Genomic DNA, 12765 nt, shown 5'->3' on the forward strand with positions numbered 1-12765 from the left:
CAAGGCAATAATGGTTTCAACTCTCTGGAGCTGTAGAAAATAAGAAAGAAGAGCCTGCAACAGGAAGATATCTGGCCTACAAAGCCCAAAATACTACTGTCTGGACCTATGTAGAAGAACATGAGGATTGTGAGTTCAAGGTCAACCTTGGGTCACATGGTGAATTCAAAACCAGCCTGAGATACATAGGGAGGCCTTGTCTTAAAACAACAGGAGCAGAACAACCAAATATGGAGCCAATTACCCGTGCACAGATTCAACATGGCCCCTGGATGTAGGGCGTGCTGATTTACCCCGGCACTGCCCAGTAATGGGTTCTCAATAACCTTGTTGAATGATGGGTGAATAAAGAGTCTAACTGGAGGAATACACAGGTAGGCTAGACCTTCTCTGATAGCTCCCTGCTGAACGACTGCACCTCCCAGTTTCCCTAGTGGATGCCGAGAGGGAATGTAGTGTATGGAGGAAGTCATCCCTGCTCTTGTTACACACATGGGTGACAAGATGCCCCTTTGCTATGAGTAAACATGGTCCCGCCTAAGGTCAGACCGGGCTCTCCCCCTTCTGTCATCTAATCATTTTTCCTCATGACAGCCTCTGAAGTCCTCACTTCTGCGGGAGCTGATGCATGCTGGAGGAATTCCCAAATTAGGCAGGTGTGAGCTATCTCAGATTAGGCAGGTGTGAGTTATCTCGGATCAGGCAGGTGTGAGCTATCTCAGATCAGGCAGGTGTGAGCTATCTCAGATCAGGCAGGTGTGAGCTATCTCAGATCAGGCAGGTGTGAGTTATCTTGGATCAGGCAGGTGTGAGTTATCTCAGATCAGGCAGGTGTGAGTTATCTCAGATCAGGCAGGTGTGAGCTATCTCAGATCAGGCAGGTGTGAGTTATCTCGGATCAGGCAGGTGTGAGTTATCTTGGATCAGGCAGGTGTGAGCTATCTCAGATCAGGCAGGTATGAGCTATCTCAGATCAGGCAGGTGTGAGCTATCTCAGATCAGGCAGGTGTGAGCTATCTCAGATCAGGCAAGTGTGAGCTATCTCAGATCAGGCAGGTGTGAGCTATCTCAGACTAGGCAGGAGGTGACCGATGTCCTTAAGACCTCAAGATGATGGGAGTTTTTCTTTTTACAAGTGTTGGGTGGAGGATAGTTTGATTAAGCCAGACTTTCTGAGCCCACTCTAAAGGAAAAATCCATTATACTAGTTTTGAGTTTCCCTCACACAAACACAGGGGCTGGGGTGTGATCCAGTGGCATGGCACTTGCCTAGCACGAGCAGACACTGCTGTTTCCATCCCCAGCACTGTGAACAAAATCACCTAAACACAATTTATATTGCCCTCAATGATCTGATAGAGGATCTATGGTTTTTTTTTTTTACTTTCTGTGCAATATATTTTCTATGCTAGTGTTAGTTTCAATAGTATTAACTCAACTGAAAATATTTATTTCCTCGAATTAAAATTGCAGAGATTCTCAACTGGAGAGAAAGAAAAAGAACATACTGAAAAAATGACAGCCAAGGTGTAAATTTCCAGAACCAGAGGAGATTATATATTCAGCCCAAATTACTTGAATGGCTGTTTACTGAAGTATTATAAGATTAACTACAACAAATTTGTACAACCCGAAGCATTCATTTCCAATCATTGCTCAGTGTTGCTTAATTTTAAAATAATAAATATTCCGTTCCACTGGGTTAGCACACATCAGTTGGGTGGCAGATGTTCTCTTCGCTGTGTTTAGGGAAGCCACCTCCTGTAACACTAACTCCGTAATTCTCTCCTCTGTGTTCAGGATGAGCTACTGGCAGAACTTGAGGAACTGGAGCAGGAAGAATTAAATAAGAAGATGACAAAGATGCAGCTTCCGAATGTGCCGGCCTCTTCCCTCCCCTCACAGCCCAGCACGAAACCCAGCATGCTCTCCAGTGCACACCGATCTCGAGCAGGTGTGTGCACACCCCACAACCCGTGCCCACGTAGGTTCTCAGAGCAGTAGGCAGGCTGCTGCTTTCAGCGCCTCCTTATACCTGACCTGTATACATAAACACATCTAGTATGCCATTCCTACCCGTTTCCCCTGTGCAGTGTAAATGACACTCATGACTTGTTTCCTCACTTTTGTGTTCCAGCGTCGTCCAGGAGGACAGAGGACGATGACGACTTCCAGCAGCTGGCGGCTTGGGCTACTTAAGCTAAAATGGGAACCTCTGACGCCTAAATTATTGAACTACACATAAGACATAAATGCTTTTGCAAAGCTTAGAAGATAGCAGTTACCTGTTTTATGAATTGCTGTCTTTTACAAAGCAGTTAAGTCATGTGTAGACACGTCAGGCATGGAAAGGGGCTGGTAGCATCATAGAAGACCCTTCCAGACTGATGGAGTGGGGGCTATCTGCTTTATTCTCTACTGTATTTTAGTTCTGGTACAAGTTGATTCTTTGTGTATATGTATTGAAAGAAAACTGATTCTACTGATTTAATACATATTCCAGCTTGTAAGTCATCCTCGAGCGATACCTAGGGTAACTGGGGGCGATGTCTATGCAAATCCAAGGCTGCTGTGGTCCAGGTCACCCACAGTAAATGTAAATACAGTTCTAGAACGGGTCTGAAGAGAAGTCCTTAGTGAGTCTATACATACAGTTTCAATTGAGTCTCAGGGTTGGAAATCTTCGCGGAGCTTGAGTTGACATTTATTATGCAGGTTGAGCTTTGAGTGGGGACGATGCGTCGCCCCAAGTGTCTGACTGCACAAGCAGTGTGGCCTGCTCACCAGGGCTCTCCGGTGGGATTCAGCCACTTAGAAAGCCAAGTGAACACAGGCTGCCATGCTGCCGCTGGAATGCCATTGCTTCCTGGTGTGTGCTCTCCTGTGCACCAACAAAACGAAACAATGCTTCGCAGCACGCGCCTCATAAAAATACTAAAATACTGGCAATTAAAAATATATCTGGAGTAAAATTTTGCTCATAATTATGGTTAAATGAAGATAAAGTATAAACTTAGGTATCTCGCATGCCATATCAGACGGTAAAATGACAAGCACCACCATGCGAGGTTTTCTGATGCCCTCTGCACTCCTTTGAGCAACGCTGCGGCACGGAGGAGCACGGAGGAGAAGCACCGCCGCCGCCGCATCTCTGAGCCCTTGTTCCGGCTCAGTGGTCCCATTCGGCAGCAGGTGTTTGGCACTTGTTCTTTCTCTTGGCATTTTTCCTGCACTGCCCAACACACACACCAAATCCTCCTCATTCTTTAAATTCTGGCTAAAATATTCCATCTTGGGAAACATAAAATTTTTTTTCCAGACGGGAGGCACAAATCCCCCACCAGACTTGTGAAACTTGTAAGGTGAGTGACTTTTAATTATGCTTAATTTTAGTTAATTTAATTAAAAAAACATTTCTCAATGCATTCATTAGAAACATTGAAGTATTTCAGCACCTTAGCTCTGCCTTTTCAGCAGTTAAATTTGTAAACTGTTTATGGGCCAGTATTTGTATCTGCCCTGTCTTTATGCCTCCCTCGCTTCTTTCCATCTCTCTGAGATTTTAGACACAACCTCACCATGTAGCACACGAGTTCACTTTATACCTCGGGCTGACATTGAACTTCACGCTCTGTCTTTAGCCTCCAAAGCCCTGGAATTACGGGTTCCCTTCGCTGTGCCCAGCACTGGGCCGATAGTTACAGCTGATCTAAGAGGCACTCTCAGTGTAAAATACACATTGGGTTTCAAAGACTTGGTGAACAAAACTGTAAAATAGCTCATTAGCAATTGCATCTTGATTATATGTAGAAATGTTATTTTAAATGCTTTGCATTGAATAAATAAGTATTTGAAATTTAGCTTTCCTACGTCTTTTATTTTTTTAAAACATGTAGTTCCTGAGAAACTTAAAACTGTAACTATGGTCTCATTACATTTCCACTGTTTAGTTCTGGGCAGGACCAGCTCCACTCTGTCACCGAGTATACAGGTAATGTGTGAGTTGAGGCACTAAAATGCTGAAATACAAAAAAAAAGAGATGATATTAACTGTAAAGACACAAGAATACTCTGAAGTGAATCTTGATGCCAGCCCTGTTGACAACATGGAGGGAATAGTGAAGTGGAACGAGTGAGCCACAAAGGCAGGCTGCCCTAATTCAAAGGCCTGATTGGGCAGTCTTTTCTCATTTTACATACCAATCCCAGTTCCCACTCCCTCCCCCTCCTCCTACTCCCTCCTCCTACTTCCACACCTCTGATCCACTCCAGAGAGGACATGGTTCCCATGAGGAGTCAACAAAGTCTAGCACATGGCTTTGAGGCAGGACCAAGGTCTTCCCTACTATATCTAGGCTGAGCAAGAAATCCCTCTGTAAGGAATGGGCTCCAAAAGCCAGCTCAAGCCCTAGAAATGCATCCTGGTCCCACACGGTAAAGCATTCTTAGCATAACAAAACTCTGAATTTATACATTCTGGGATGTTTGCGAATATATATTCATATATATAATATATATATGCCACCCCCTTTATCAGGGATTGCAGTAGTAGACCTCTGGCTTTTGTTGTGTAAGAAACACAGTCAAGATAATTTAAAAAACAAGCCCCAGCTGGTGATGAGAATCAAAGGAGATTATTAAAATGCAGATGGAAGGAGTGCCCGGAAACAGGGCAGCCATAGCTGACAACGGAAGGGAACAGCACACTGCCATCATTCAGGCAGGTGTTCTCAGGAGTCATGGTCCAGGGTCAGCACATCGGATGCTCAAACTTGGCTCCTGTATGTACTTCTTAGTCAGCCATCTGGACCCCCCAAACGAGAAAGCAAGTTGGGGGGTGACAGTGATGGAATCAAGGTGACCTTACCTGCCACTGCCCACCTAAAACTTCAACACACCACCAGCTGCCATGGTTGTTCAGTCAACAGTGGAGAACTGTTCAGTCCTAACTAATATTTCTTCCATGGAAAATGGAGTCAGAGAACCGGCTTCTTCAGCAGAAACTGAAGTAGTGAAGAGTTTAGGCTCCACAGCGGCATCTGTCTTGGTAAACAAATTAGATTGTATGGTAAAGCCAGCGAGCCTAGCAAGAGAAAAGCAAACAGACAGCAACAAAGATGGTAAGACTAATCAGGAGCCATTACGTTCCAGCCCCAGGAAATAGAGTGAGGACCTGTGAGTCCATGTTCATCTCCTCTTCCCTTCCTTTCTCCCATCTCCTTAATTTAAGACCAACATTAATGATTCTGTTGGAGAAAATGCTTCTTATAACAGCTGCAATCCTTCCCCAACTTCAGACCCACTTTCTATCGTCTGTTTCTTGGCTTACTAGAAGTTCTGCCACGCTATCTATAGAACACTCGAGCTAGGAAACACGGAGTGCATGAAGCCGGGACAAAGCCGTCGAGTGTTACTCAGAAAGGACATGGTCACTTCCACACACGCACGGTCACCTCCACATACGCACACGGTCACCTCCACACACGCACGGTCACCTCCACACGCACGGTCACCTCCACACGCACACGGTCACCTCCACACGCATGGTCACCTCCACACGCACACGGTCACCTCCACACACGCACGGTCACCTCCACACACCCACACGGTCACCTCCACACACGCACGGTCACCTCCACACGCACGGTCACCTCCACACGCACACGGTCACCTCCACATGCACACGGTCACCTCCACACGCACACGGTCACCTCCACACGCATGGTCACCTCCACACGCACACGGTCACCTCCACACGCATGGTCACCTCCATACGCACAGGTATCCTGTGATGGTGGATACTGCTTCTGTGCTGACACGCCACAGAGGGCTGGAGACACATCTATAGCGCTCGGCAGTAAGCGGTCCCTTGCCATAGCGGTCCCTTCATTTGGGCATCCCTTGGGATGCAGATGTGTGCAGTCATTATATTGACTATAGAAGTTCCAGCCCACCACCTCACCCTCTGACTTTTGGTTTCCATGGTTTCTATTACCCATGGATAGCTACAACCTGAACATGTCAAAGGAAAAAAATCAGAAAGTGGAATTGTAAGTGTGTGCTGATGAAATCCTACGCTCCCTGTGCACCTGTCCTCGGATGTGACGTGGGTTTTGCACTGTGTGTCCACATGGTGTGTGCTACCTGACACATACATTAGTGGCCTTGGTTATCAGACTGTCACAGTATAACAGTGATTGTGATCAAGTAATCCTTATTTTACTTAGTAATGTACTCAAAGGGTAAGAATAGTTGAACATGTAATTTTACTGTTATATTGTCGGAATGATTTAATTTAGTCCTGACTGTGTCTAATATAAGCTATGTGTGTGTGTGTATTTAAGCACATGTATACATGTATGTACATGATTTGGTCTGCCCATGATTTTCAGATAAGGTCTTAAGCCATATTCCCTGCAGATGTGTGTGTGTGTTAACCACAGATGACATATTTGTGTTTGAAAACCTCTTCCTTGCTTTTACTGCTTACTTTCTCGGTTTCTTTAGCCTTAATTCTTGCCTTCCCTTTTCTTTGCTTACTAATGCAAAGTTACCGTGTCCACCATGATTTCATTATTACCATCTCTCCCCGTTATCACCTCCACAGCTCCTAAGTTATACCCTGTTATGACCACCTTGCAACCACGCCTTTGTTCAGAAGGTTGCTATGACCAAGTTGCTATGCTTGTGTTCTGCTTCTGTGACCCCTGATTATTTCCTGCCAAATCCCCCACTGGGAAAGCCCCTTCTCCTGAGCTATAAAACCCTTAACTTCCCCACAACAACGCTGATTTCATGAATCCCACCTTAGGGGGAGACAGTCTGTTCACACGAATAAAGCTTGCTTTAGTTAATTTGGCCATGGTTTGGGTTGGTGGTCTTGTTCCTCGAGTTTGAGGGGTTAATGTAGGAGAAAGGACCAGATGGCTATGAGAGGAAACGCTGTGGGTTTTAGGTAAGAAATAGTGGAGCAGATACTGCAGCACAGGCACAGAAGCAGAACAACCAAAGCTTAAAAAAATGTGGTTATGCGAGGGCAAAGAATGAAAAATAAAAACAAAGGAGTCTTTCCGGATCGGGCGGGCGCTGGATGGCTCTGGATGGCTCTGGATGGCGCTGGATGGCTCTGGATGGAGCTGGATGGCTCTGGATGGCTCTGGATGGCTCTGGATGGCGCTGGATGGCTCTGGATGGCGCTGGATGGCTCTGGATGGCGCTGGATGGCTCTGGATGGAGCTGGATGGCTCTGGATGGCTCTGGATGGCTCTGGATGGCTCTGGATGGCGCTGGATGGCTCTGGATGGCGCTGGATGGCTCTGGATGGCGCTGGATGGCTCTGGATGGCGCTGGATGGGTGCTCCCTTGAGATGGGTTCCAGAGTCAACGCTATTGGAGGAGCTGTTGTTGGTGTCTCAAGTCCAAACGTGTCAGATCAGATTCCTTCTGTGGGCAGTGTCTCGGAGGGGTTCAAACAAGTAACCCTGTTTCTGTTGGATTGAATTTCTACCCAGAAGTCACTGGGGGTAGGTCAGCCTTCCCTTAGCAATTGTCTAGTCCTCAACTGGAGCGCAGCTCAAGGTAGTTTCCATCCACTTTCTTTCTACGCTGGACAACCAGCTTCCCGCACGTGAGTATCACTGTGTAGGTTCTCTGTGTGGCCAACTCCATCCTCGCATTTACCTTTCTGGCAGGGTGCGCTGGTGTTTCCAGAGCCTGAGCTGTCTGCAGACTCCTGTGTGGTGTTCATGTGGTTCTGTGGGTTTCCAGGTCTCTTGGCGCTGCCTCTTGCAGAACTGCTTTAATTAGAGTTGCAGGGTCTTAAAACAAGGGATGTAGACCGGCAGGAGCCTGGTGGTTCCTAGCATCTGCTTCATGAAACGTGGCTCTGCTTTCAAACTTGTGTTTCTGCTCTATTCACTTCTGGAGCCGGGAGGGACAATTCTTCCCTTCCCCGTCGCTGCGTTCAGGGCTGTGGGTTAGTTGGTAGTGTTCCTATCTAATCCTGCGTGTTGTCTCCTTCCCAGTGCTCTTTAAGAAGGCCCTCCACTGCTTTCCCATACTCCCACCCTCCTTCCTGTGCAGCAGGGTTTTATTTGGATTCCTGGAGTCAGGAGCTGCAGTGAAACAAACCTTTAGGCTGAGTCTGTGTGAGAGTTTCTCGGTTAGGTAACCTGAGGCGGGAAACCCATTGTAATTGTGGGCAGTGCTTGTTTTTGTGGAGGCTGGGACTAAGGAAGTCATCTGGGCAGCATAGTCTTCCTGTCTCCAGAGCGGCAGCATCCAACTGTCCCAGGCTCCCGACACAAGAACTTCCCCACCAAGACGGCCAGGACCATCAGACTATGAGCCTGAAGCAATTCTTCCTGCATTGTGACTGCTGGGAGACCGTGAACAGCAAATCAAACCCCACTATCGTGACTTCTCTCTGTGGTGGACCACAGCATCCATCCGTAGTGGACCACAGCATCCGTCCTTCCTGCATCCTGACTGCAGACTTCCTTCCTGTATTGTGACTGCAGGTACAACGCGTGGTGGACTGTACCCTAAAGCTGAGCCATCATCAGGAATTCCTTTCCTAAGTCACTTTTGTCAGGTACTTGACACTTCAACAAGGAAAGTTTCTAATACACAGTTAAAATAATAGAAATGAGTAAATTGAAAATTTATTAAAGACAGAGACAACAACTCAGAATTGTGTATATTAAATATTATCATAAAAATATCCAAGGCAAAAAAAAAGATATGGTTTATATTTGATATATCCCCCATGGGTTCATACAGTGTACTCTTGATTCCCAGGAAGGTTCTGGAAACGTTAGGTGGGGAGTACTTGTAGGAATTAGATGGCGGAGGTTAGCCCTTTGAAGGTGCATCACAAGGTGATCTGCCTCCTTTAGTACAGGCTCTTGCTTTCTTGCTATTCTGATTTATTGCTAGCTCTGAATCGACAGAACCAAAGCTCCGAGACCAGAAGCCAAAATAAGTATTTCTTTTCCTTTAAAATTTCCCTTCAGGTATTTTGGTCACAGACACGCACAGGATCTAGCTGTGTTCTCTTCTGAATGTGCCAAAGAAATCTCAGTAAATGAAATCCACCGTTGAGACTGAGAGGTAAATGGAGAGAAGAAACACACAGATTCGGCTGGTTCCATCTTAACTGGGGCAGTCGCTCAGCCATCTCAGATAAATCTTGGGATGTATCTCCTCCCTTAGGTCAGGCAAGTCTATGAAATACGAGCTGGCCAGTCGGCTGAGACCTTGGGATTTTCAATCCTCAGCCAGCCTGATTCTCCCTTGGGAGTTGTTTTCTTTGCAGAATGTCATCGTGTGCTGTTACTCATAGTCGCCACGAGGCGGCGCTCTAATCCCGTCCTAAATGCGAGGAAGGCGCACTAACTGCGGTTGTAGAAAATTGACAGCAGTTTGTATTCTATTAATTGGGCTTTGTAAATGAAAATAATTGCTTAAAAACGAGGTAATAGGCCAGACCATATGGTTTAACGAAATCTCTGAGCGCATACGGTATTTGAGAAGGCGTTTGTTTGCATTCTTCCTTCTCTCATCAGTACAGCTGGGGTCGGGCTACGGGAGGCTATGACACTTGGGAGTGCGTGCCCACCTTCCACTGTAGACACTGGGACTGTAGAAACTGGGACGTGATACCTATGCTTAGGGAAGCAATTTATGGAAGACTCAGTAACCTTGATCAGAATAGATTTTAGTCTAACCAGCAGTCTCAGATACCTGGGCTCGGGCTCCTCTTTGCAGAAGGGACAGAAGCTGGGGGAACCATTGCCTTCCTTACAGGCAGGGTCCAGGCACTGCACTGTGTCCCGCAGTCTCGCCTTTCATCCTCGCGGGAATCCACCTAGGCGAGCGTCCTTTAACGAGGAAGCAGAGGTTCAGAATGATCCGCTCTGGCTTGTGAAGGGCCGGGGATTGTGGCTCTGTGTGTTTCCTGTTGCTATTAAATCTAACAGATCGTCACAGGATACGGGGCTTGCAATGAGCCATCTTAAATCTTATAGGCTGGAAGTTAAACACTCAAGGGTCTCAGAAGGCTACAAAGAAGGTGGGTAGTAGGGCTGTCGTCTTCTGGGACTAACTGGTATTCCTACCTCTCCCTCAATCTTCAAAGCCACCTCGTTGCACTTATGATAATAGCCAGGAGATGGCGATCTGCTTCACAGGGATACCAGACAATCAAGGGTAGTCTCGTCATTCCAAGGCCTATCCCCTCAGCCCATCTGCAAGGCCACTCAGAAAGGATGGGGCCCTTTGGGAGTTAAGATGACACAGCTTTTGCTTTGGGAATCTGTTCATGTATAATTCTGTTCAGTATTTTGAATTGGCATGAGTGTGGGGGCTTCTTGTTATTAATTAAAACATGCAACAATCTATATTGAAATATCTCCGAGTGTCTCTAAGCATGCATTACTAATGCACCAGTGTGTGCCAGGCATCCTATTAGGTGGTAGCCATGCAGTGGTAAAAAGCCAAGCTCTTTTCTCTCCAGGCAGTAGGGCGAGGGAAGCTGCAGAAGCAGGTTAGTGTATCTAAGCCACACTGGCTGTGTGGGAGGAACCGCATCAGGGAAGGGACAGGGGCGAGAGTTTAAACTCAGTGTTCTGTGATTTCTAAAGCAGCCATGCACTCCGAGTGCTATGCTTCTGTTCTGAATGCAAGGGGCCTGGGTGGCCCTGAAATAAACTCTGAACTTGACAGGTAAAAATGTTCATCTTGGTTGTCTCCATGTTCAGGACTCACGAGGCTCTGGCTCCCTGAAGCTGCACCCGGTGAGTTCCCTCCTGTTTGCAGGGCTTCCCACTCCTCCTCTAGAACGCAGAGAGTGAAGGCAAGGGTCCGCATCACTCTTTGCTGCTGAAGCTGAGGAGGTAAGGGCCAGCATCCTTCCTGGAACCTGCAAAGGAATGGAAGGAATTCTGAAGAAGAAAGTAGAGATTGGGGAAGATGTCTTCGTTATAGTTACTACTGATGGGATGAGACACATGGCCAAAAGCAGCGTGGGGAGGAAAGGGTTTATTTTGCCTTCGCTTCTGCATCACTGTCCATCACAGAAGACAGTCAGGGCAGGAACCTGGCGGCAGGAGCTGACACGGAAGTGCTGCTTGCTGGCTTGCTGTCTGCTTCTTGAAGAACCCAGGACTGCCATCCCAGGAATGTCCCCACCCACGAGGGGCTGGGCCCACCGCCTTCAATTGTTAAGAAAACGCTTTACAGGTGGTATGGAGGCAGTTTCTCAATTGACTGTAGACCTCGCAGGTGACTCTGGCCTGTCAAGCTGACTTATAAACCAGCCACTGCAGGAGAGCAGCTTTATAAGGGGCTGAGATTTCTGTTTGGTTGGAAGCGCCACCTCCACTCCCTGGCACCCTTTTATCCAGAGAGTCTCGACTGTTTGGTTGGGAGCTTCACCTCAGCTCTTGGCATCCAGTTTGGAATGTTGGGTGGAAAGTTCTATTTCAAAGTCCCCTCCCCGTGAGCTGCCTCAGTCCAAACCCCACCTCTGAGAAAGCCCACCAGACTGTGACCTGTAGAAGGAACAGCAGGCTGCACCCGCCACCCGGCTCCCGCACCAGCTAGCTTTACCCAAATTAATTACACAGAAATTGTATTATTTTAAACACTGCCTGGCCCATTAGTTCCAGCCTCTAATTGGCTGATTCTCACATCTTGCTTTAACCCATATTTAATAATCTGTGTAGTACCACGAGGTGGTGGCTTACCGGGAAGGATTCTAGCCAACAGCTGTCTCAGGTTGGAGAATCATGGTGACTGCCTCACTGCCTTCTTCCTCCCAGCATTCTGTTCTGTTTACTCTGCCTACCTAATTTTCTGTCCTATTAAAGGGCCAAGGCAGTTTCTTTATTAACCAATGAAATCAACACAGAACAGAAGACTCCCACATCAGTGACCCCTCCCCAGGAAGGGTCAAGATCACTCCCACAGGCTGTTTAAACTGCTCCCCAGAGAACAAACATGTGGTCTTCCTGGTTTTCCTTCCCCTTCTGTGTGTTTTCCCAGAGGGCCACCTGGGAGCACTGGCACCCATTAAACCTGGGTTTCTTCTAATTTGGTTTGGTTTGACCTGTCTTGCTTGAGCTCCTGTCAGGATAGACGTCCTGTTTTGCTTCCAGATCCTTGGGTTCTTAGTCTTTAGCTGAGTCCAGGAACCGTGGGCTAACATGAGGAGTTAGCACTTGCTCCAGGGGCTCAGGGTCTGTGGGCCAGGGGATAGTGTTGGTAGGGGACTCAAGGTCTGTGGGGCTAGGGGATAGTGTTGGTAGGGTGCTCAGGGTCCGTGGGGCCAGGAGATAGTGTTGGTAGGGGACTCAGGGTCTGTGGGGCCAGGGGATAGTGTTGGTAGGGGGCCCAGGTGTCTGTGGCCACCTCAGGTGGAGGTTGTTGTCTTGGTTGGTGGCATTAAAATGTGATCCAGAACACTCAATTTAGCCTATGAAATAGACTTGAACTCAGGGGTCAGGAACAAGATGGAGAACTCCATCCCCTGGCTCTGATGAACGTGTGTTTCACAGATCACACCTGAAGGACTCTAGCAGGCAAACACAGGCCCAAGCATAGCAAACGGAGGCCCAAGCATGCCAAACATGGCACCAATAGATTTTGCCTTTTACCCTTCTCTCCCTTGCTAACCCATTAGATTGTATTTCTAAAGCCAGCCCCCAAGGCCTATTCCCTTGATTGGTCAATGACTCATTCCTGAGACTGATCACCAAGGTGCAA

At 47.4% G+C, this 12765-nt stretch overlaps 1 protein-coding gene across 1 annotated transcript in view; it reads left to right on the forward strand.

Moving 5' to 3' along the window:
* Chmp4c (charged multivesicular body protein 4C) overlaps positions 1–3860 on the forward strand; it is a 46914-nt gene extending 43054 nt beyond the window's left edge. Inside the window, exons 4-5 of the mRNA XM_075971514.1 lie at positions 1801–1954; positions 2138–3860. Of these exons, the coding sequence (XP_075827629.1) occupies positions 1801–1954; positions 2138–2199 (216 nt within the window). The 3' untranslated portion in view covers positions 2200–3860. The remainder of the gene's footprint in view (positions 1–1800; positions 1955–2137) is intronic.
* The last annotated feature ends 8905 nt before the right edge of the window (positions 3861–12765 follow it).

Source organism: Microtus pennsylvanicus, chromosome 5 (assembly GCF_037038515.1).
Source record: "Microtus pennsylvanicus isolate mMicPen1 chromosome 5, mMicPen1.hap1, whole genome shotgun sequence".
Lineage (NCBI taxonomy): Eukaryota > Metazoa > Chordata > Mammalia > Rodentia > Cricetidae > Microtus > Microtus pennsylvanicus.